We start from the raw sequence: 22,024 nt of genomic DNA on the forward strand, positions 1-22,024 counted from the left end.
CTAAGGCATTATTTGACTTTTTTATTCTAATTCTCTCATAAGGATACAACAGAGTTTTCTAGAGGCTATACATATGATGTGTGATACTGCAACAGAATGAATTAAGAAGTAGGCAGGAGAAATAGTCTTCTATTAAGCCAGACAGAAAAAAAAAACCATAAACCAACATCACTCCTCACTATTTCTGTTTTGGAAATTAGTTATTTTTCAAAAAGAACATGTTATTTATGCTATCATATAATGAGTCATTATTACTTTAAATTTATTAATGTATGTTTTTAAAACTGGATATCCACACAAAAAAAGATGAACTTAAACCCTCACCTCAGCCAAAAATGAACTCAAGATCAGTTCTAGACCTAATTGTAAGAGTTAAAACAATACAACCTCTAGAAGAAAATATAGGAGAAAATCTTCAAAACCTTGGGTTAGGAAAAAATTTCTTAGATATGACACCAAAAGCACATTACATTTTAAAAAATGGATAAACAGGACTTCATCAAAATTAAAACTTTTGGTACTTCAAAAGACACCACTAAATAAATGAAATGACAAGCAACAACAGGCTGGGAGGAAATACCTGCAAAACACATAGCTGATAAAGGACTTGTATCTATAGTTTACAGAGAACTCTTACAACTCAGTAAGACAACAAACAACCCAACCAAAAAATGGGCACCAGATCTAAGCACACATTTCACAAAGGTAATATATGAATGGCTAACAAGCACATGAAAAGATGCTCAACATCATTAATCATTAGGGAAATGTAAATCAAAATCACTTCACATCCCAGAATGGCTATAAAAGAAAAAGGATAAGTATTGGCAAGAACGTGTAGAAATCTGAACTCTTATACATTACTGGTGAGAATATAAAATGATGTAAAAACCTGGCAGTTTCTCAAAAATTTTAAATATAAGACTACCAATATGACCTAGCAATTCTACTACTCCTAAGTATCTACGGAAGAGAATGAAAGCATGCTCAAACGAAGATTTGCACATAATGCTCGTATCAGCATTATTCCTAACAGCCAAAAACTGAAAACAACCTAAATTTCCATCAGTTGGTGAATGGATAAAGAAATGTAGCATAGCTGTATAATAGACTATTATCTGGCCACACACAGGAACAAACTACTAACGTACTAAATCATAGATGAAATTCAAGAATATGCTAAGTGAAAGAAGCCAGACATAAGATACCACATATTATATATTCACATTTATATGAAGTGTCTAGAAAAGGCAAATTCATAAGAAAGTAGATTAGTGGTTGCCTGGACCCGGGGCTAGGAATTGGGATTAACTACAAATGGGTATGAAGGATCTTAATGGGGAAGGTGAAATGCTCTAAAATGGATTTATGGTGGTGGTTGCATGACTTGGTAAAGTTATTAAAATCATTGAATCGTATATTTCAAAAAGGTTGAATTTAAAGATGTAAAATGTACCTCAATACAGCTGTTAAAAAAACTGAGGCATTTTTAAAAATACTATTCAATTTTTGTTTTAATTTCAAAAACAGTTAATACCAATAGATAAAACCCATATAAACATAAGTTCCTCAGTCATTTTTAAGAATGAAAAGGGACCCTGAGACCAAATAATTTAAGAACCACTACCCTATATTCTGCAGATTCAGAAACGCCAAAAGGAAAAAAATTTACTTCCAATAGCATAAAGGTGAACTCAAGCAAGAATAATTTAACAGCTCACAGAGTCAAGAACTAAGATTTAACTGTTTAAAATTGCACTTGAAAGAAACAAAAGAAGAAAAAGATTATAAATAAGACTAATCTTGGAACAATATAATGTAGTGAATTCTGGCACTGACCAGTTCGTTTTAAATACTGGTTCTAGAGCCTGTTAGTTTTGTGCTGTTAGGCAAGTTACTTAACCTTAAAGTGCTTCAATTTTCTATTATGAAAACTGAGGATAGTAATGACTATCTCATAAAGGATTAAATTAGTTAATACTTGTATAGCACTTAGAAGAAACCCTAACCCTAACCCTATAGTAGTGCTCAATAAGCTATTAACTATATTTTCCTATGTATTTAATATAAATAAGGGAGATATTTGGAAAACTGTGACGCAAAAAAAAAAAAAAACTTATAGCTCTGCCAATATAATCTAGTGGTACATTTTTAAAGTGTAAAAAATTACAGGATGACTGCATATACTTATATAAGAATATTGTTATCAGAAAGCAAAATAATCTCTAGGGGATCTGAAAAATAGTCTACTGTTTCTGGTTAACCTTTAAATCCTCGTGCTTGTTGATTAAATAAAGATCTCTGCCCTAATCAACTGTTAGCTCAGGGACTAAGTAAAGAAACTAAGGCTTAGAGACATTAATTTGTCCCAAATCACACAGTTGTGAACCAGTATTCATACTCAGGCTTGTCTGACTCCTGATTCTACGTCATTCTACTTGATCTGTACCACAGTTCTCCCCATCAGAAACGGGGAGTCAGGTGGGCAGGCGAGCCCCAAAGAGCATTATTCATAGTGCCACCATTTCTTACAATGTTTCTGTAGGAATATGCTTGACTCAGTTTCGTACAGACCCTGGGACATGTCTCCTCCTTGTCCATTACACAATTCTCCATCGGATGCTCCCAAAGTTACCTCCTGACCATAAGAAAGGGGAACTCTATAGTTCTAAGACATAGAGCATAGCTCCCAAAGCATATTGCAAAAGTAGAGGAAGTTGTAAGCAGATGGGATTAAGAAAGCTAAGTTCCTTCCTTCTCTTCTTCCTCGCTAAGATTTCTTCTGTCCTGTTACCATCTATTTTTATACAAGATGGGTTTCTCTTTTGCTTAGCTCACAATACACCAAATTAACAGATTTCCCGGTATACACCTGTTCCTGAAACAAGTACAAGGTACCTTAGGACTTACACTAAATTAGCAAATAACAAAGCATAAACACAGAAAGAAAACCTTCTCCCTCCAACCCTTTCCTTTCTCTTTTGTTTCATCATAGTTCCATACAAAAGCAGGCATTTGCACATCAAGGACCAATGGTGATTAGCCCTGAAAAGGAAAAATTCACACATAGGAAAAGAGGTGTTCATAACAATCTCAAAAATTCTCAACTTAATCTAAATATTAGCATGCTAAAAGTTGGAGGCAAATTAAGAATAAGGCTAAAGGTATCCACATGATATCTAGGATGACAAAATACACTAAGTTCCAGTCCTGATTTGGACATTTAAAAGTAGCATGACCAATGTTCAGCAAATATTTACTGATAGAAATCTAAGTGCCAGACAATGGTTGTAAACACAGTGGGTAAAAAATGATTCTAGTCCTTCACAAAACATCTAAACATTAGTTTACTTGCCTTCTGAATTTAGTTTATTGGTAATATGAATTGCTATTGTCATTTATTGAATGCTCAGTGTTAGGCACTATGCTTAGTGACTTATAAAAATGTAAAAATTGAGAATAAAAATTTCACAACCACCCATGATTCATATACTATACCCATTTTACAGATAAGAAAACTGAAGCAATTAAAGTTACCTTACTTCAAACCCAAATCTACTTTATTCCACAGTCCATCTCTGAAACCACTATGGAATGCTGTAAAATACAGATACCAGTGCTTCCCAGGAATACCATACCAATAAGATGATATGAAAAACTGTACAAACCTAAGCCACATTTACACGGTTTATTCATTTACATATTAAAAGAATAAATCTACAGCATGATAATCAAGAAGCAATACAGCATTAGTAATAGTCAGGACATGGAAAGAAACTAAGTGTCCATAAATGAATTAATGGATAAAGAAAATGTGGTATATACAATGAAATATTATTCAGCCATGAAAAGAAGGTTATCCTGCCATCTGTGACAACATGGATGGACCCTGAGGGCATTATGCTACGTGAGATAAGTCAGAGAAAACAAATACTATATGATCTCACTTACATGTGGAATCTTTAAAAAAAAAAACGTCATAGATACAGAGAACAGATTGGTAGTTGCCAGAGGCAGGGGGAGGAGGGTGGGTGAAATGCGTAAACGTGGTCAAAAGGTGCAAACTTCCAGTTATAAGAAAAATAAGTCCTTAGGCTGTAATGTAGAGCATGGTGACTATAGTTAACAATACTGTTTTGTATATCTGAAAGTTGCTGAGAGTAGATCTTAAAAGTTCTCATCACAAAGGAAAAAAAAAAAAAAAACTATGTGTGGTGGCAGATGTTAACTAAACTTATTGTGGTGACCATTTTGCAATACATACATATATCAATCCATTATGTTGTACACCTAAAACTAATACAATGTTATATGTCAATTTTATCTCATCAGAAGGGGGAGGCAAGACAACATTAGGGTTTAGGAGAACAGACTTAGAAGTTAGACAAAAAAGGGTTCGAGTTCAGTGTCCAGAATTTATTATATGACTGACTTCAGAAAAGGTATTTAATCTCTGTATGTAGCAGTTTCACATCTGTAAAATGTGGACAATTATAATATCAACTTCTTGGTAATGTTCAATAGATGTGGCAGTACTTGATAAATGGTGGGCTACATTCAAAAGAGAAAAAAAATGTTATGCAACAAAATTTTAGGAGTATTTGGGTTATGGGATTATAGGTTTTTTCTACTCCTTTTTCCTTTTCTCCTTTATTTTACAAATAAATGTTTGACAGCACACATTGGCATCATTGTAGAAAAAAACACAGGTTTTAAAATTTTAAATGTAGGACAAACCTGAAATCAGCTAAAAAACAACTACTAGTTGAAATACTGGTAATCCAAGTTTATAAAAGAAGCTTAAAAAATTATGTTACACATTAGAAAACTAAAGGGTGACCATCGTTTTCAAAGCTCCAGTGACTCACTAGTGAATGAAACAAAAAAGCAGCCTCACAGATATAGAGAACAAACTAGTGGTTACCGGTGGGAAGATGGAAGCGAGGAGGGCAATATAAGGGTAGTGTGGAAAAAGAGGGTTATTATGGGATTATATGAAATTATGTATATGAAACTTTTGAAAGCACTATAGAATTTAGAGACTCTTTCATCTAGTTAAAAAAAAAAATATTTTTTTCTTTTTTAAAAAAAAGCTCCAGTCAATCAGAGAACATGATTTTCTGAATTGAGATTATGATCCTATACACATAAAAAGTATGTCACATTTTATATTGGACGGGAACTTGCACACCCAGACTGGCTAAATGACTAACACAAAGTGATCCACAAATTAGTAGTAAAACACCAAGATGAAAACCTGCTTTCCTTTCCACTCTACCTTTATGCCTCTCAGTGTTTCTTACGGAAAAAAAAAAACCATTCCAAGAAAATTTTACTCTTCAAATATCCAGAATCCTAACTGCAAATAAGGAGAAACTAGCCTGAGATTCTATAGCTTTTTAAGAAAAGAAAGCCTCCTTCAAAATTACTTGTAAATCTAGAAATAAGTGAAATATGGTCAAGGATTTTGATAAAATACAAAATACAAGCATTTGATAAATTGCATTTTTATTAACTTCTAGATCTTTTATATTTTTGTCCACAATGTGCAGTAAAATCAAAAGTAAGTTAATGTATTTGTTTGAAAACATTCTGTAATTCAGATTGATCTTTTTATTATAATATAGAATAAACATTTAGGGAAAAGTTTTCAATCAGCAATAATAGCACGCCTCAGATAAATCTCATTGGCTATGATATTGCCACTGCACAAAGCTGGAATAAACATTAATGTGGGTTGTTTTGAGAGGAAAACTGATAAATTTTGCTCAGGCATCACATAGGAAAAATAAGAGGAAATAATGCTAAACTACTTTTAAGGGTTCAGCTAAACCTGTCCCAAAATTACTTTACTATGAGAGATTGATACCTGGAATTCATGGACCCTTCATCAAGGGAAAATCATTAAAAAGAGGATAGCATTGTCTTACACGGTTTTGGCATGTATCTGACCATACAGATAGAAATGAATGAAATGATCTCGAGTCCCTTCCAACTTCACAGTTTTTCAAACAAACCAAAGCAAACCAAAAACACACAACTTAAGATGAACAACAGCAGGAAAATAAGAAAAATAGTACTAGCAAACACATGTCTCTATAGAAAAGACTTCATAAGGTCTAAATTCCTTATTTTCAAATTAATCAAAATCAAAAAACAGGCAAACAGCAAATATGAATAAGGCACTGGAGCAAAGGGACAAAAGAAATTTTAAATACAAAACTTATTTAGCTGGTCAGAAGTACCTGAAAAATCATAGTAAATATACACAACGTAAAAAGAATTACCACATTAACATATACAAATTTACCTTTATCTTAGTGTGCACATCAAAGATATCTGGAATACTACCAAAAATAGTCTTAATCTCTTCTGGTGCAAGGATAGGCCCACCTCGTTGTCCTTCCTCTTCTAATGGCACTTGAAATAACTAAAAGGTAAAAAAGATTAGTTTAGGTAGATTGTGGAAAAAGAAAAAAAAAATTAAAAATCTAACATACAGACAGTGATAAAGGAGAGCTATGATGTTAATGGAAATTAAAAAAAAGTTGAAAAAAAAATACTTCTCCTTAAATTTGAGACCTTTTCTCATAACATTTTCTAGTCTGTTTTATCCTATTTATTTATTCATCTGTGTGTATATACAATCTTGTAATAAAATTACATTAGAATCTAATAAAAGTTTATTACAGTTCTACAAATCATTAAAATTGTTAGTATGATTCAGAGTAATTTCTACTTTTTTATTCAAGTAACTAAGGAACAAAGCAATAAGCAGTCATACACTTAATATAAGTACTAAATGTTTTTAAATGGTAGCAAAAAAAACTTGGTTTAGGGGGAAAAGACTGGATGTGAAGCTAGAAGACCTGTTTATAACCATGTTGATCTGAGGTGGAGCTGAGGCAGTGATGGGGAGCGGCTGCAAATACAGATCATTGTTAGCAGAGAGGTCTGACTGCACAGAGACCACAATAAATCAATTGCTTGCAGACTCGTATCAAAACCCTATCAGGAGTGGAAAGTGAAAACAAGCTCAGGGCTCCCACTGATTCTGCATTATGGTGCGTTGTATAATTTTTTCATTATATATTACAATGTAATAATAATAGAAATAAAGTGCACAATAATGTAATGCCCTTGAATCATCCAGAAACCATCCCCCGCACCCCCACCATACCTGGAATAATTGTCTTCCACGAAACCGGCCCCTGGTACCAAAAAGGTTGGGGACTACCTGTATTATATGATTCCATTTTACGACATTTTCAAAAACCACAAAATTGTAAAAATGGAGAAGAGATCAGTGGTTACCAGGAGGTGGAAGGAGAAAAGGGTGTGACATAAAGGAATAGTACCAGGAGTTTTTTGGGGGATGGAAATATTCTGTATCCTGATTGTAGTAGTGCTTAAACAAATTTTCACATGTGTTAAAATTCACGGAAATGTACATCAAAGAGTCAATTTTACTATATAATTAATAAAATTTGACTTAAATTTTAAAATGTTCATTGACTATTCAAAGTAAAAATAATAATGTATTATTGTGTTCTTAACATATGTAGAAGTAAAATGAATGACAACAGCACAACGGGCAGGAGGGGATTGAAGGAAGCAAGGAAGGGGGGGAAGAAAGTACATTCTAAATAGTAAGAAACTTCATTAAGATTATGAATTGTTCCTATTTTTAAGAACGACTACAATTCTACAACAGTTTATCCCCCCCTTAAAAAAAAAAATATATACACACACACACACACACACACACACACACACACACATATATATACACACACACACACACACATATATATATATATTCAGGCTTTCCATTTCTGTAAGTATGGTGAAAGCTACCTGCTGAAAACAAAATACTGAAGAAAAACCTCTTTCTAAATACAGCGATAAGTTGACAAGAAAGTGAGTTACCTTCAGAGGCCAAAATCTAAGTGAAAGTAGAAAGTTGAGTACTAAATCAACTTTTGCCCCAAAGACATTTGCCTAAACTGATGAAAGTTGAGCTTCACCTATAAAAGCCTCAGTGGGAACAGAAGACCGACACAAAACCTAGTTTCCAACATACTAACAACTTCCAGTAAAATTAAAAGTGTGTTTAGGGCTTCCCTGGTGGCGCAGTGGTTGGGAATCCACCTGCCAATGCAGGGGACACGGGTTCGTGCCCCGGTCCGGGAAGATCACACATGCCGCGGAGCGGCTAGGCCCGTGAGCCACAACTACTGAGCCTGCGCGTCTGGAGCCTGTGCTCCGCAACAAGAGAGGCCGCGACGGTGACAGGCCCGCGCACCGCGATGAAGAGTGGCCCCCGCTTGCCACAGCTAGAGAAAGCCCTCGCACAGAAACGAAGACCCAACACAGCCATAAATAAATAAATAATTTAAAAAAAAAAAGGTACCTAAGTATTATTTGGAATACATCAACAAGCTTCTGGATAGTCACTTAATTTGGGGGCTAAGTTAAAATTAAGCTATTCCAAATCCAAACTAAAAAAAAAAAAAAAAAGACACATTAGTCCTAAAATAGAAAGCTTAGGGCTTCCCTGGTGGCACAGTGGTTGGGAATCTGCCTGCCAGTGCAGGAGACACGGGTTCGAGCCCTGGTCTGGGAAGATACCACATGCCGCGGAGCAACTAGGCCCGTGAGCCACAACTACTGAGCCTGTGCGTCTGGAGCCTATGCTCCGCAACAAGAGAGGCCGCGATAGTGAGAGGCCTGTGCACCGCGATGAAGAGTGGCCCCCGCTTGCCGCAACTAGAGAAAGCCCTCGCACAGAAACGAAGACCCAACACAGCCAAAAATAAATAAATAATAATTTAAAAAAAAAAAAAAAAAGCTTAAAGAGAACACTATCATGAATTTAGACCACAATCTTTTAAGTAAACTTAGGTGAGTTTATACTAAGCACAGTGGTATAAAAGTCTGTCTACAGTGTAATAATTACAAGTGCTTTTAAAAAAGAAGTTTTAGTGAATTTAATTGATATGCAAATTAAAATTCTGAAACTCCAGTGCCTTTACCATGGCCTGAAAGGATTTACATTTCTAGGTAATAAATGCTACCGAAGTACATGAACAGTATATGCCAAAAGGATTTTCTGCTACTCAACCCCATTTTGGCTGACTATAAAAACTTCAACAAGAAACTCATCTAGGATGATTTCCCTTGAGGAAGAAGAGCAGAGCTGACTTAAAACAAGTGAAGTTTAATATAGCAGAGGGCCTCATAAAACCCTGACTACTGCTAAACAAATTAACTGTGAAGAATAATCTCTCTGTGAATACCAAGAAAGAAGTCTTTTCATTTCTTATTCATGCATTTTATCAATGGTACAAGCAACTAAAGGCCATTATATTGGACCTTAATGAGATATATTAAGATTTCAAATAGAGATGAGTTAAAAATTAAACCCAAATCAGAAACTCCCTATCATTTTTCTATTCAAAGTCAAGCTTGGTGGTATCAACCTTATTTTCCTGACAAACTATCTCCTTCATTACCACAACCAAAGTTATTCCTTCTTTCTACAGATTCCAAATAATGTCCTATTATTGTGTCTTTCAGAACCTTGAATTTTGATTTATTCCTTAATATCTTCTTCAATCTCAACCTACAAGGATTCATTAGAATTGTTTTTCTTCAGAAATAACTTCATAGTACATTTTAATATTAGTAAGCAATGAGTCAACATATGACTACTGCGTAATTTAAGAAAACTCGACACAGTAAAGGATTACTAAAAAAAATTACTGACAGCCATATTGTTATGCTTCATTGCTAATTGCTTTTCCATATATATATAGTACTAAATAAAGCAGTGACTCTAGAATACACATTATCAGAAAAAGCTACCACTTCCAAATATGAATGTAGTACCTTGACATGGAAGCTGCTAAATTCTGAATTAAACTCAGTCCCCTCTAAGATTGTCTATTGAGGATCCTTCTCTCTTTAAAGTCACTATTAAAAAAAGATGCTATTTCTGCATGAATAAAGCGCTAATCTTACAGTTATGCCATTTCCCTAAGAGCAGTTTTTGTCATACATTTTCATTTTTAATATCTATGTTCAAATTCTATGCTTATATAATTTTCTTATAAAAAATAATACCACTTAGATTTTTTTACTTATAAACACTGGAACAGAGATCATTTTTCCAAACTCTTACCTGAATAATTGTGGCCAATATATTTACGTAATTACTTTCAGTCTGATAGAGCTCTCTTGCAACTTGCCACCTGGCTGACTGCTTTGAAGGAACTGGAGTAGAATTTTTAGATGACTTAGTACAAGATTTTGGTGTTTCTAAAAGGTAAAAAGGAGGAAAGATTTAAAATGGAAGTCAGATGTAAGTACCAAACACTGTACAAATTTAACAGAAAAAAAGGGAAAGATATCTACTCTTATAAATATACCACCATACACATTCTCATTAAAGTAGAATTTCCTCCTAGAATAAGGCCAGAAAAAAATAATGGTCATGTACTCTTCAAAAATATCGAGGTCATTAAAAACAAAGATTGATTTAAAAAAAGAACTGTTCCAGATTAAGAAGAGACTAGAGAAAGATAACACAACAACCTGTGATCGTGGATTGGATCCTAAGCCAGAAAAAACTTTTTTCTTTTGCTTAAAAGCACATTAGGACATTAGTGGAATAACTGGTAAAATTTAAAGGTCTATAGAGTAGATCATAGTATTAAATATTAATTTCCTAATTACAATACTTATACTGTACTTATGTAAGAAATGTTCCTGTATTTTGGGAAATACACAATTAAGTATTTAGAGGTAGAGGCACATCATATCTCCAACTTACTCTCAAAACAGCACAGATATAAAAAATACACGTGTATGTAAAAAAAGAGAGAGAGAGAGAGAGAGAATGAATGAATGAATGAATACTAAAGCAAATATGGCAGAATATTTCCATTTAGGAAATCTGAGAGTATAGGAATCTTTACAGCAATATATAAAGATATTTAAGTTAAAAAAGGAGGAAAAGGTTGTTACGATTACACAGTCACAGTAATGGAAAACTTTTCATATATATATATGGAGAAAGACTCCCTTAAAAAAAAAAAAAAAAACCCCCCAACAACATTAACTAAATTCTCTGTTAAAGTATCTTAACATAAGTCTAACCCAAATTGGAGGGAGGATGCATTAGTATATTTTATATGTATCTCAAGAAAAAATTCTTAATGAAATTTCATAAAAGCTTAAAATAAATTTTCTTACTATCAATATGGTTAGAATACTTAAACATTATATACAGAATCTCCTAATAGCAAGTTTCTCAATAGGAAAAGGAATGTATACCACATAATAGAATGACATGAAAGAAGACAATATATAGTCCCAGCATATCAAATTTACTCAATGATAAGTAATCTTAAGCATTAATTTAAACAATCATGCATACTGTGGAGTTCTGAATGTTTTAAAAAAACAAAAAACAAAAAAACAGGCTTCAAAGAATTTCCCACTTGCCATATATTATTTTGGGCTACACTCACCAGACCCAGGAGCCTCTGCCATTACGGTATACTTTAGGGGGAAAAAAACTGACATAACACTGATCTAATTTAATTATTGTGTCTAAGCAGTGATCTACAAACTGGGTATTCTATTATTCAGAATACCTAATATATAGCAGTTGTCATGTCTGTTTTCTTTAGTGGTTCATTTCCTTCTGTCCCCTCAACTTCATATTCAAGCTTCAGTCCTGCATGTTCATCTCTTACCATCTCATGCCCATTATGTCCACCATGATTATAGAACCAGTAAATTCTTAGATCTACATATCTAATCATAATCCCCCGCCCAAGCACCTGGCCCAGCTTTTCCAAATGCCTACTGGACATTTCTACCTCAATTTAACCTGGATTTTCTCTCAAACTACACTCCTTCCTCCAAAATATAAACTTTCTATTTTTGCTAAGGTAGAATTTCTTCCATTTAATACTTTGCCATCTTCTCCTCTTCCTCCCTCTCTATCACTCCATTCTATCAATATTTCCCCAGTGCTTCTTACTTTTCTTTCCAAACATCATCAACCCTGGTTTAGGGCCTTATTACCTTGTGGCCCAAGTCTCTAGAGATTACTTCATGGTCAGGCTCTCTCAAAACTGCCTTACTTCTAGTCATTCTTCAGAATAATCCACTACAAATTACTTACTCAATGAATCACTCTGCTGCTCAAGTTTCTAAAGTTCCTTGCTGATGACAATATACAGATCAGACATGCCAGTCTGATTTCAAAGTTCTCTAATATTAGGCCCCAATTAACCTTTCTAATTTGACTCTTACTCCTCCATACTCCAAGCAAACTGACCTAGTCACTATTCCCTAAAAACTCATTTTGTACGCTGTTACCTGTATTCTTGCTCCTCTTATAATCTCAAATCCACCTCAGTCTTCTGGGCCTACCTTAAATTGACTTTCAATTCCTTCCATGAATATTTAGTGAGTACCTACTCTATACTAGGCACTGGGAATAAAGCAGAGAAGCTAGACAAAGTTCTTGTTCTCTTCCAGCTTACATTCTGGTGAAGCAAGTAAAATAAAGGAGTAAACAAACAATTTCTAACAGTGATAACTACTACTGAAGACAACAACCAGGTAACGGGTTGGTAGGAAGGAGTAGTGGGACAGAGACTTAACTTTAAAGAGAACCCCGATAAGATTTCTTTAAGACAGGGAGAGCAAATATAAAGTTCCTGAGGTATGGTTGTAGTAGAAAAATCCGAAGAATAATAAAGATATTATGACTGACACCCAGAGAGGATTAGTGGAGGACAAAAGCACATGAGGTTAGAAGTAGGTGAAGAAAGATTACATAGGAACCTGAAAGCTACGGTAATACAAAGCCATTGAATGACTTCATGCAGAGGAACGGCATGAACTAATTTATACGTTTTTAGAGACTGGTTAGTCTGCATGTAGAAAGGCAAAAATGAGTACAGGGAGACCACCTTGGGGACCACTGCAATTGTCTAAGAGAGACCATTTTTACAGAAAAGGTTGATAAAGGAAGGGTAACAAAGGAACAGAGTTGGAGTGGCAGAGAGAATCAAGAGTTCTAATTTGATTATGTTAAGTTTAGGATGTGTATTAGACATGAACAAGGAGGTGTCAAGTATATAGTTGGACAGGGAAAACCTCAAATTTGGGAGTCAACAGCATATAGAAAAGCCATGGAATTAAATGAGATCATTTAGGAAGAATTCAATGGAGAAGAAACGACTCAGGAATAATATTCCACATTTAGAGTTGGAGAGAGAATTTAGGTCAAGGAGAACGTGAAACGAGTTATACACAAAAGCCAAAATTTAAAAATGTGCCCAGGAAGAAGTAGCTGCTAATGTGTTGAATGCTGCTGATTACACAAAAACTGTCAGCACCCCCAGCAAGAGCAATGAAATTCAACTGGAATGAATTGAAAGGAAAATAAAAGGCAAGGAAATGAGACAATGGATCAAGGTGATTCCTTCAAGAGTACTTATATGAAAGGGAAGAGGGAGATGGGATAGTAAGTGGAAAGTATTACAGAGTCCAGGGAAGGTTTTCATTGTTTCATAAATTAGAAAACACAACAAATTTGTGTGCACACTAAAAAAAAACAGAGGGGAAAAACTGAAGATCAAGGGAGAAGAGCTAATTATAGGTGGCTTCCTGTATCAGCTGAGAACAAAGTCAATTCACCTTCCTCTGACTTCACTGTACCTATTTTCTCCATTATCTATGTGACATCTTCTATGATTCCTGTGTGTTAAGAGTCTGCTCTTTGAACAGTTCTATCACTTTCTAGCTGTGTGACCCCAGACAAGTTTTACTTCTCTAACCTCAATCTAGTCATCTGTAAAACAGGGACAATAAAACCTATCTTATAAATACACAAAATACATAAACAGTTAGTATATAGCAAGCAACTATTAAATATAAGCATTTTCATGTGCCTTTTCTCCTCAGACAGAACAAAGGTCATTAAAAACAGAGACCTTCTGGGACTTCCCTGGTGGCTAAGTGGTTAAGAATCCGCCTGCCAATGCAGGGGAGACAGGTTCAAGCCCTGGTCCGGGAAGATCCCACATGCCGCGGAGCAACTAAGCCTGTGCGTCACAACTACTGAGCCTGCGCTCTAGAACCCGACAGCCACAACTACTGAAGCCCCCATGCCTAGAGCCCCTGATCCGCAACAAGAGAAGCCACCGCAAGGAGAAGCCTGCACACCGAAACGAACAGTAGCCCCGCTCGCCGCAACTAAAGAAAGCTCGCGTGCAGCAACGAAGACCCAACGCAGCCAAAAATAAATAAATTAATTAATGTAAAACAAAGAGCCTTCCATACTCACTGTAGTAGGGATTTATCTATATTCTAATAATTATTCTATTCCACTAAATTTAGAGACCAATTTTTTTAAATGTGAATTACCTCCGTAGTTAATGCTAGATTCTGGTGTGTTGGAGATATCTAGGAGTGACCCTATAGAAAGGGAATGTTCAGCTGACGGGCGCTTACGGGGAGGGAAAGGTGACATGTCTGTCTCTCTTGAAAGCTGAGCAAGTGTCTCTTTTAAACGACGTCTTTTGCGATTGCTGTTTGGGGTATTTAGAGAAAGCAGTGATACTGATTTCTTGAGCTCAGGTGTATTAGCCTGCAATCAAAAGCACAAAAGCTCAATTTTACTTCCGTGGTTCTTTACTGAGACAGGAACAAAAGAAAAATATATTTACGAGTCTGACAAAATCGGGATTTCGCACAATAATTGTACATCTATATACTCTTCCATGTAATTCAGAAGCTTCATGAAACATAATAATCAAAGGACCATTGTAATTGTCTAACCCCTAACACCTAATGCTTTTTCTCCATAGCACTATTACTATTACATATTCGGCTGTAAGCTTCCCTACTGTCTACTCCCCATTAGGCCATAAACTCCAGGAAGACAGAGACCATTCATATTTCATTCACCATATCTCTGGCATTTAGCACAATGCTTGGACATAGTGCTCTCCAATATTTGTCAAATACCACTTGATTTTAGGAGTTCTCTTCTGAAATCTAAGGCATATTTTTTAAACTTTGTCAGGAACCTTACATTGAGAATAAGAGAGTCCAAAGAGAACACAACAGAGTACATATTTAGATTTTATAGAAACACAATAAATCCACACCTTCACTTTCAAATATTCCATTCAAAATTATTAAATCTCGAACTGAAGTAAATTTTCCTTAAAGCCTGTTTCTATACCTTTATGTCACATTTTGGTGAATGATACTACTTTTCACCAAGATCCAGCATGAAGGCTGGATTTTTCCTTGCCTATATTCCTTCTACTACAGTCATTTTTAAAATGCCATCTCTCCCCTTAATATTCTTCAGTGGTTCCAATACTTCCAGGCCAAATCCAAACCCTTTAACATATTAAAAACTTGATTCTGCCTATCTAGTCTGCTTTATCTGTTGGCCTTCTTTCCCACATTCTTTTCCAAAGCCATACTAAACTACTTGCTATTTTAATGTACTTTCAAGTTTTCACACCCTCTCCCACCTGCTATCTAACATGAATGTCCTTACCAGGTTAGCCTAGGAAGCTGGCTCAATATTTATTTGCTCTTTCAATCCTGCCTGAGTCTCTCAGAGTGAAGCTAGTTAGAATACATACATTACTCAATTAATTATAGCACATTTCATTCAGCACTATAACTGTTTGCACATCTCTCTTTCCTTTAAGGTTCTAAGTTTTTGAAGATAGGGATGTTACTGTGCATAATGGTATTACCAAGAATTTGCACAGAATGAAATGTATTAGATTAAAATAAGATCCAGTACATTAAATCTACATAGACTATTACTCAATATCCAACTGTTTAATTATTCTGAAACCCCTAAATATGACAAATAAGATGACCTGTGTGCTAATTATACTGTGCTCTTTTGGGATAAAAAAGTGTCATCTTTATACAATCAACTTCACAGAACAAATGACAAAAGGGACAAAAAGCATACCTTTTCATATAAATACATAGTTTCTCCAGCTCGGGCATCCATCTGAATGCTTCCCCAGAACCACTAGGAGGAAGAACATTTTAATTAAGAATTTATCTCATCAGAAAAGCTATCAATATTACCAATGTGTTTTAAAAACCAATCTCATTCTAGAATTACTTGCCTCTTGCTTGACAACATAAAGTTTCTTTGAAGGTTCAAATGGAAGTTCTTTTACTATATTCTCTTCAACTATAAGGTGAGTGCATCTTTCATCTCCAACAGGTAAATAGTTTCCTCCTAAAGGGGAAAGCATACAAGCATACATAAGCCCAACTATTTAGCCCCAGGCCCAAATTTTTAAAGAGGCATATTCACCAGGAAGTGATCAGCAGCAGTAAGGAATAAAATACATATAACTTTTAAATTATGCTAAATTCTACCTTGCATTTCAGTCATTTCTTCCATATTGGTTTTCTCTTCATCTGAAAATCCCAGGAAACTTAAAATGCAATCTTGAAATGGAGGAACTTTAAATTCATTTCTAAACTCATCAAATGATGCACAGAAATCCCTAAAAACAAAATACACTCTTCTAAAACCAGCTTAACGGAAATTCAATAAGTTAGGCAGATTAATTTATAAATCTACGGTAATTCTCAAGGTTTTAGCATAACCTATTTATTGAAAATATTTTACATTTGGTCCTGAAATGTTCATGAAAACCTCAGTTAAAAAAAAAATTGACGTGTCCTCAGTCATCCCAGAAGTTAACGTCTCACAAAGTTTAATCACGGGTAATCTTTACAAGAAGCAAATCTCTACTCTGTACATGAAATTTTATATGCATTCCAGGAGTTCTATAGTTTCATAAAATCTTAAGTAATAATGAAGTACAACAGCAAGGAATTATGAGATTGTAAAGTTTAACAAGGTTACGAAATGCAATCACCACTTAAAATGTAACCAGACAAACAGAAAATAAGAAAAAATACAGCACAACCCAAACATCCAGATGCATTAAGCTATTACCTGATAATTTTAGAATGTTCTTAATGGTTATTAAATTATTTCACAAAGTGAAGTTCAAAGATATCATAGATGTCTTGCCATTTTCAATTATTTATAAACAAAACTTTGCTCCTCCTAGACTTTATTCCCTAAGCTTCACAAAGACTGAATTAATTTTTTACATACTAATCTATGAATTTTGGGCATGTGGGTTTATCTTCATGACACAACGTGACTGATTCACATAATTAACTACTGAATTTCTGAACACTTACTGTTCATTCCGCCTTTCCCAAGCTTTATATATCCATTCTGGTTTCATAATTGGAGTACCCAGGCTCACAGCTATCTAAAAACATAAACATGTTTATCATTAATTATATGGTGAATTTTTACCTTAAATAACTGCATTCATGCAAGTTATAAGCAATTATATACATACATCTTTTGCACAGTCTTAGATCATTGTTCATCTGCTTTGTAACAAAATATAAATAAAAATTAACAGAAAAAACTATCTTTCCATCATACAATTTAGGTTAAAATAACTTTGAAACAAGTTCCATGATGTCCAAACTGTTTCACCGTATTTTAAATAAATACATCTGTGAAGTTAATTAAGTTCACCTTTATTACATTTCTATTTCTCTTTGTGTTTACCTCCTTGGAAGTACTAACCCCCAAGACAGCAGTAAGAGTAAGAGAAAATTTCTGATTAAGTCACTAAAACCTTAGATATGAATTGTATACCTCCCAGGAATTCAACAATACCCTAAAATTACCATTTGCTACATAAATACACTGATGGAGGGTGGGAACAAAGTGATAAACTCTTCCTAACATATTCAAGTGCAATCTTAAGCTAAGACTTTAATCCCAATAAAAGTATTTTCTCCTGTTCTTTTATAATTTTCACAAGTTAAATCTTGGAACCATTTTATAAGAACAAAGTTCTGCTCTTAGATAAGAGAGAAATATCTGCCCTCATCACCTTCTGACCTCCTTATTCACCACTGCTCATAGTAATCTTTGCTAATATTACTCATCTGCCTAAACTGTTATCCACCTACCAACCTCCACAATCCCAATCATCTTTCAAGACCTAACTCAAGTTCCACTGCCTCCTTCAAACCTCAGGGGCCACACTCCTGTGATTTAAAATTTTTACTATATGTGCATATAGCAAAAATTGAATTTCTGATCCTCAATAAATTATGGGGGAAATAGACAGGATAAGAGCACTATTATTAAATCCATCCTCAAACAGTGCTATATTGAAATACACAAAAATACCGAAGTTTACATACCCTGAATTTTTCTCCTTGTGTACAATTTGCCACCAAATGTGTAACTTTTGAATTAAAGTCTTTTCGAATAACTCCACCCATGTGATGAACCAATGTCACCAATCTGACCTCAAAAGAAAATGTAAACATTGACTTTATGATTAATTTGAACAAAATTTTAAACTATGTTTATAATTCATTTAGCATTTACTGAATACTTTCTATTTATAAGGTACATATGAGATTTTTATAAAGATAAATTTTATGTCAAAAAAATTAAAGGTTCATTTGCCTTATTGGCACAGGCAAAATTATACAGAGATAAGCTAGTAAAGATGATCACACAAAACTAAGTTAATTAACAACTGGCTTTCACACAAGTAAAAAAGCAAATATATTACTTTTTGGAGGGGGGTAAAGTAGAAAAGAATAGCTTTATTGCTTTGCCAAGCAAAGGGGGACACATCGGGCTCATGCCTGGAAAAACTGTGTCCCCAGTACATTATTTTTTTAAAACCAGGTTGCCATCACACCAAGATTCCTCTCACAAAATTAGAGTACTACCCCATTAGCTCCAACATAAAAAATTTTATGGATCAAAGAAAGAAGTTTCTATGAATTCTCTAGAGCAATGAGAATGCTTTAAGGCTGGACCTGCATAACAAAAAATCACAATGCGTAAACAAAAACTTCAAATAATGTGGCTGATGTGATACTTAACAAAAAGACAGTTTAAACAGATTAGATAGTCATGAAATTTTTCTAATTCACATACCAGCTATCCTAGACAAAATATGTGTTTCTTTACAAGGCTCTTCAGAGTTACTTCTTCACAAAGTTTAAGACCTAGTATATTCATAGTAATTTCTCCTTCAATATTTTAAAAATAAAACCATGATATAACTACCAAAAAAAAAGCTAATTTAAATTTATTTTGCTAGAAAAAAATATTCTTTGAATAGAATGTTTTAAAATACTTACTAGTTCTTCTTTCTTCCTGAATCCAGTAAAACATAGTACTAGATTCATCATGCTTGTACAATAGAGTGGGCGACATGAAAATGGCAAAGGCTGAAGGATACAACAATTTTAAATCTGTGAGTTTCTTTACAGTAAAAATAGAACACATCTTTCTCAAGCTAAACATATTTCCCTCTCTTGCCAATTAACTTTCCCAATCCAAAGATATACTTGCATCTTTCAATATGCAACAAATAGCAAAAAACCAGTTTCACAATAAAAATTTCCCATGATTCCCATATCGTATTCGATACACATCATCTAAACACACTTTACTACTGGCAAATAAAACATAAATATTCATACCCAAACCTTTATTTCCAAAATGTACTTTGACACATATGAAGTATTATAAGGAAAGATTTCCATACACTACTGTAAGTGCTTCAAATTAAAGTTAAAAGAGGTCAAAAATATTTTCTAATAAATACTAATAATACATATACTTGAACCAAATATGATTCCAATTTATGAGCTAAAAAATGGAGATAGTAAATAATTTAACAAATGGGGGGCTTCCCTGGTGGCGCAGTGGTTAAGAATCTGCCTGCCAATGCAGGGGACATGGGTTCTAGCCCTGGTCTGAAAAGATCCCACATGCCGCGGAGCAACTAAGCCCGTGAGCCACAACTACTGAGCCTGCGCGTCTGGAGCCTGTGCTCCGCAACGGGAGAGGCCGCGACAGTGAGAGGCCCGCGCACCGCGATGAAGAGTGGCCCCCGCTTGCCGCAACCAGAGAAAGTCCTCACAAAGAAAAGAAGACCCAACATAGCCGAAAATAAATAAATTAATTAAAAAAAAAAAAAAAGGAAAAAACTCAACTATAAAAAAAAAATAATAATTTAACAAATGGTTTTATCTATCTATCTATACATGAAAGAGAATGGTTAAAAATATATATTTAATTCCCACTATTATGCAGGAATGTTCTTTTCCATAATTTTGGCCTTTAAAAAGTTTATGTGGTTTCTGAAAGCAACACTTCTGAATCAAAACAGAATTAAAGATTATCATGTGCTCATTACTAGTATCTATAACAAAAGAAGCACAAAGACCCAAGCAATTTAAAGTTAAGGCAAACTTAAGAATGCCAAAACAGAGCAATAAAAAACAAAGAATAGGTATTAATTCTACTGCAACTCTTGCACTGAAATGCTGTTTAAAAACAAAAAGCTAAAGTAGGACTTCCCTGGTGGTGCAGTGGTTAAGAATCCTCCTGCCAACGCAGGGGACATGGGTTCAAGCCCTGGTCTGGGAAGATCCCACATGCCGCAAAGCAACTAAGCCCATGCACCACAACTACTGAGCCTGCACTCTAGAGCTGGCGAGCCACAACTACTGAGCCCACGTGCCACAACTACTGAAGCCCGCGCGCCTAGAGCCTGTGCTCCGCAACGAGAAGCCACCACAATGAGAAGCCCACGTGCCGCAATGAAGAGTAGCCCCCGCTCACTGCAAATAGAAACAGCCTGCACGCAGCAACGAAGACCCAACACAGCCATGAATGAATGAATGAATGAATAAATAAATAAATAAATAGCTAAAGTAATTTCCCTAATTTTAAATCATGCAGAAACTGATAAAAATGGAACTGTGGTACCTGTTCTGTGTGGAGGAAAATTAAAGTTTATGTATATGTACACATCTTTAGAACTCAAGTTTAAGCAAACTACTACTTCCCAAGATACTGCAGGTATTGAGACTAAATATATGTAAATAATATTGTTTAGAATTAAAGGACTATATTAGAGTAGCCACTACTATTCCTAACCTAAATATTCATATTCTCAACAATTAATGAAATTTTTCTGCATAAAAATTCTTTAATAAAAATTTAACCTTGAGAAGTTATAATAAGCATATATTCTTTCTTACCTCTCCTTTTTGTGCACAGTTTAATACAACTGGTGGTCCAATAACTCTACAGTCAGTCTTGTATAACTCATTAAAGACAGAATCCTGGAAGTCCGTGACTATGAATACATTTTCAAATTCTGGAGAATCCAAACTTTTAAGTTCTTCAACTGATTCCATCTTTACAAATGGCACTTTAATTTCCTTGATTTTTTTCATGGAGTTATTAGAAACAAAATTTATATATTATAAAATTAATTCATGTGTCTCTGTAAATAAGACCTAAAAATCAATTCAATATCAACATTTTTATTTTTATATTTGTAGAAGTTGTGAATCATACAATAAGCATTATACTTAATAGTTAACAGTCATATGTCATATTTCTTTACTTATGTTTTTATATAAACATATCTCAATCCATATTAAGATCTTAAATTTTGAAGATTATTATAAAGGCATAAGCTTCTGACATGACTTGGTAGTCATTATAAAACATCTAGTATGCATATAAAGATGATGAATTTTTTAAGTACACGTATTTTGATAGTAAGATGCATTAGAAAGATATCAACTATTGCTCTTTATTCTGATCAAGAAAATGATGCCATGCATATAGTTCTTCCTGCACAAGTTGTTTTCAGAAAAATAGAAAAAAATACTATGACACGCAACATCTACAAAAAGGATGGAGTTAACTTAATCATTTCAGTATATACAAGGGAAGTAAGAGAAAGATATGAAATATGTAGGCAGTTGCAGCATGGCAAACACAGGATATAAAAAGGCAAGTTAGTGTTTAACACTTCATACTGTAGATCTATGAAAAAGAATGAAGATA

The 22,024-nt window shown here is 34.4% G+C and overlaps 1 protein-coding gene across 9 annotated transcripts in view; it reads right to left on the reverse strand.

The window, feature by feature from the left end:
- The window catches only part of ECT2 (epithelial cell transforming 2), a 67,675-nt gene that overhangs the window by 39,928 nt on the left and 5,723 nt on the right, over nt 1–22,024 (reverse strand). For 7 of the 9 annotated variants that reach the window (XM_082393937.1, XM_082393935.1, XM_082393943.1 and 4 more), the window contains 10 exons: nt 21,205–21,387; nt 19,291–19,380; nt 18,331–18,438; nt 17,299–17,372; nt 16,456–16,586; nt 16,197–16,312; nt 16,034–16,096; nt 14,452–14,674; nt 10,184–10,320; nt 6,311–6,430 (listed from right to left, as the gene is read on the reverse strand). In XM_082393937.1, the coding sequence (XP_082250063.1) occupies nt 6,311–6,430; nt 10,184–10,320; nt 14,452–14,674; nt 16,034–16,096; nt 16,197–16,312; nt 16,456–16,586; nt 17,299–17,372; nt 18,331–18,438; nt 19,291–19,380; nt 21,205–21,387 (1,245 nt within the window). The remainder of the gene's footprint in view (nt 1–6,310; nt 6,431–10,183; nt 10,321–14,451; nt 14,675–16,033; nt 16,097–16,196; nt 16,313–16,455; nt 16,587–17,298; nt 17,373–18,330; nt 18,439–19,290; nt 19,381–21,204; nt 21,388–22,024) is intronic. The other 2 variants (XM_082393936.1, XM_082393942.1) reach the window with 1 other exon arrangement.

Source organism: Balaenoptera borealis, assembly GCF_965194805.1.
Source record: "Balaenoptera borealis genome assembly, chromosome: 5".
In the NCBI taxonomy this organism is placed as follows: Eukaryota; Metazoa; Chordata; class Mammalia; order Artiodactyla; family Balaenopteridae; genus Balaenoptera; species Balaenoptera borealis.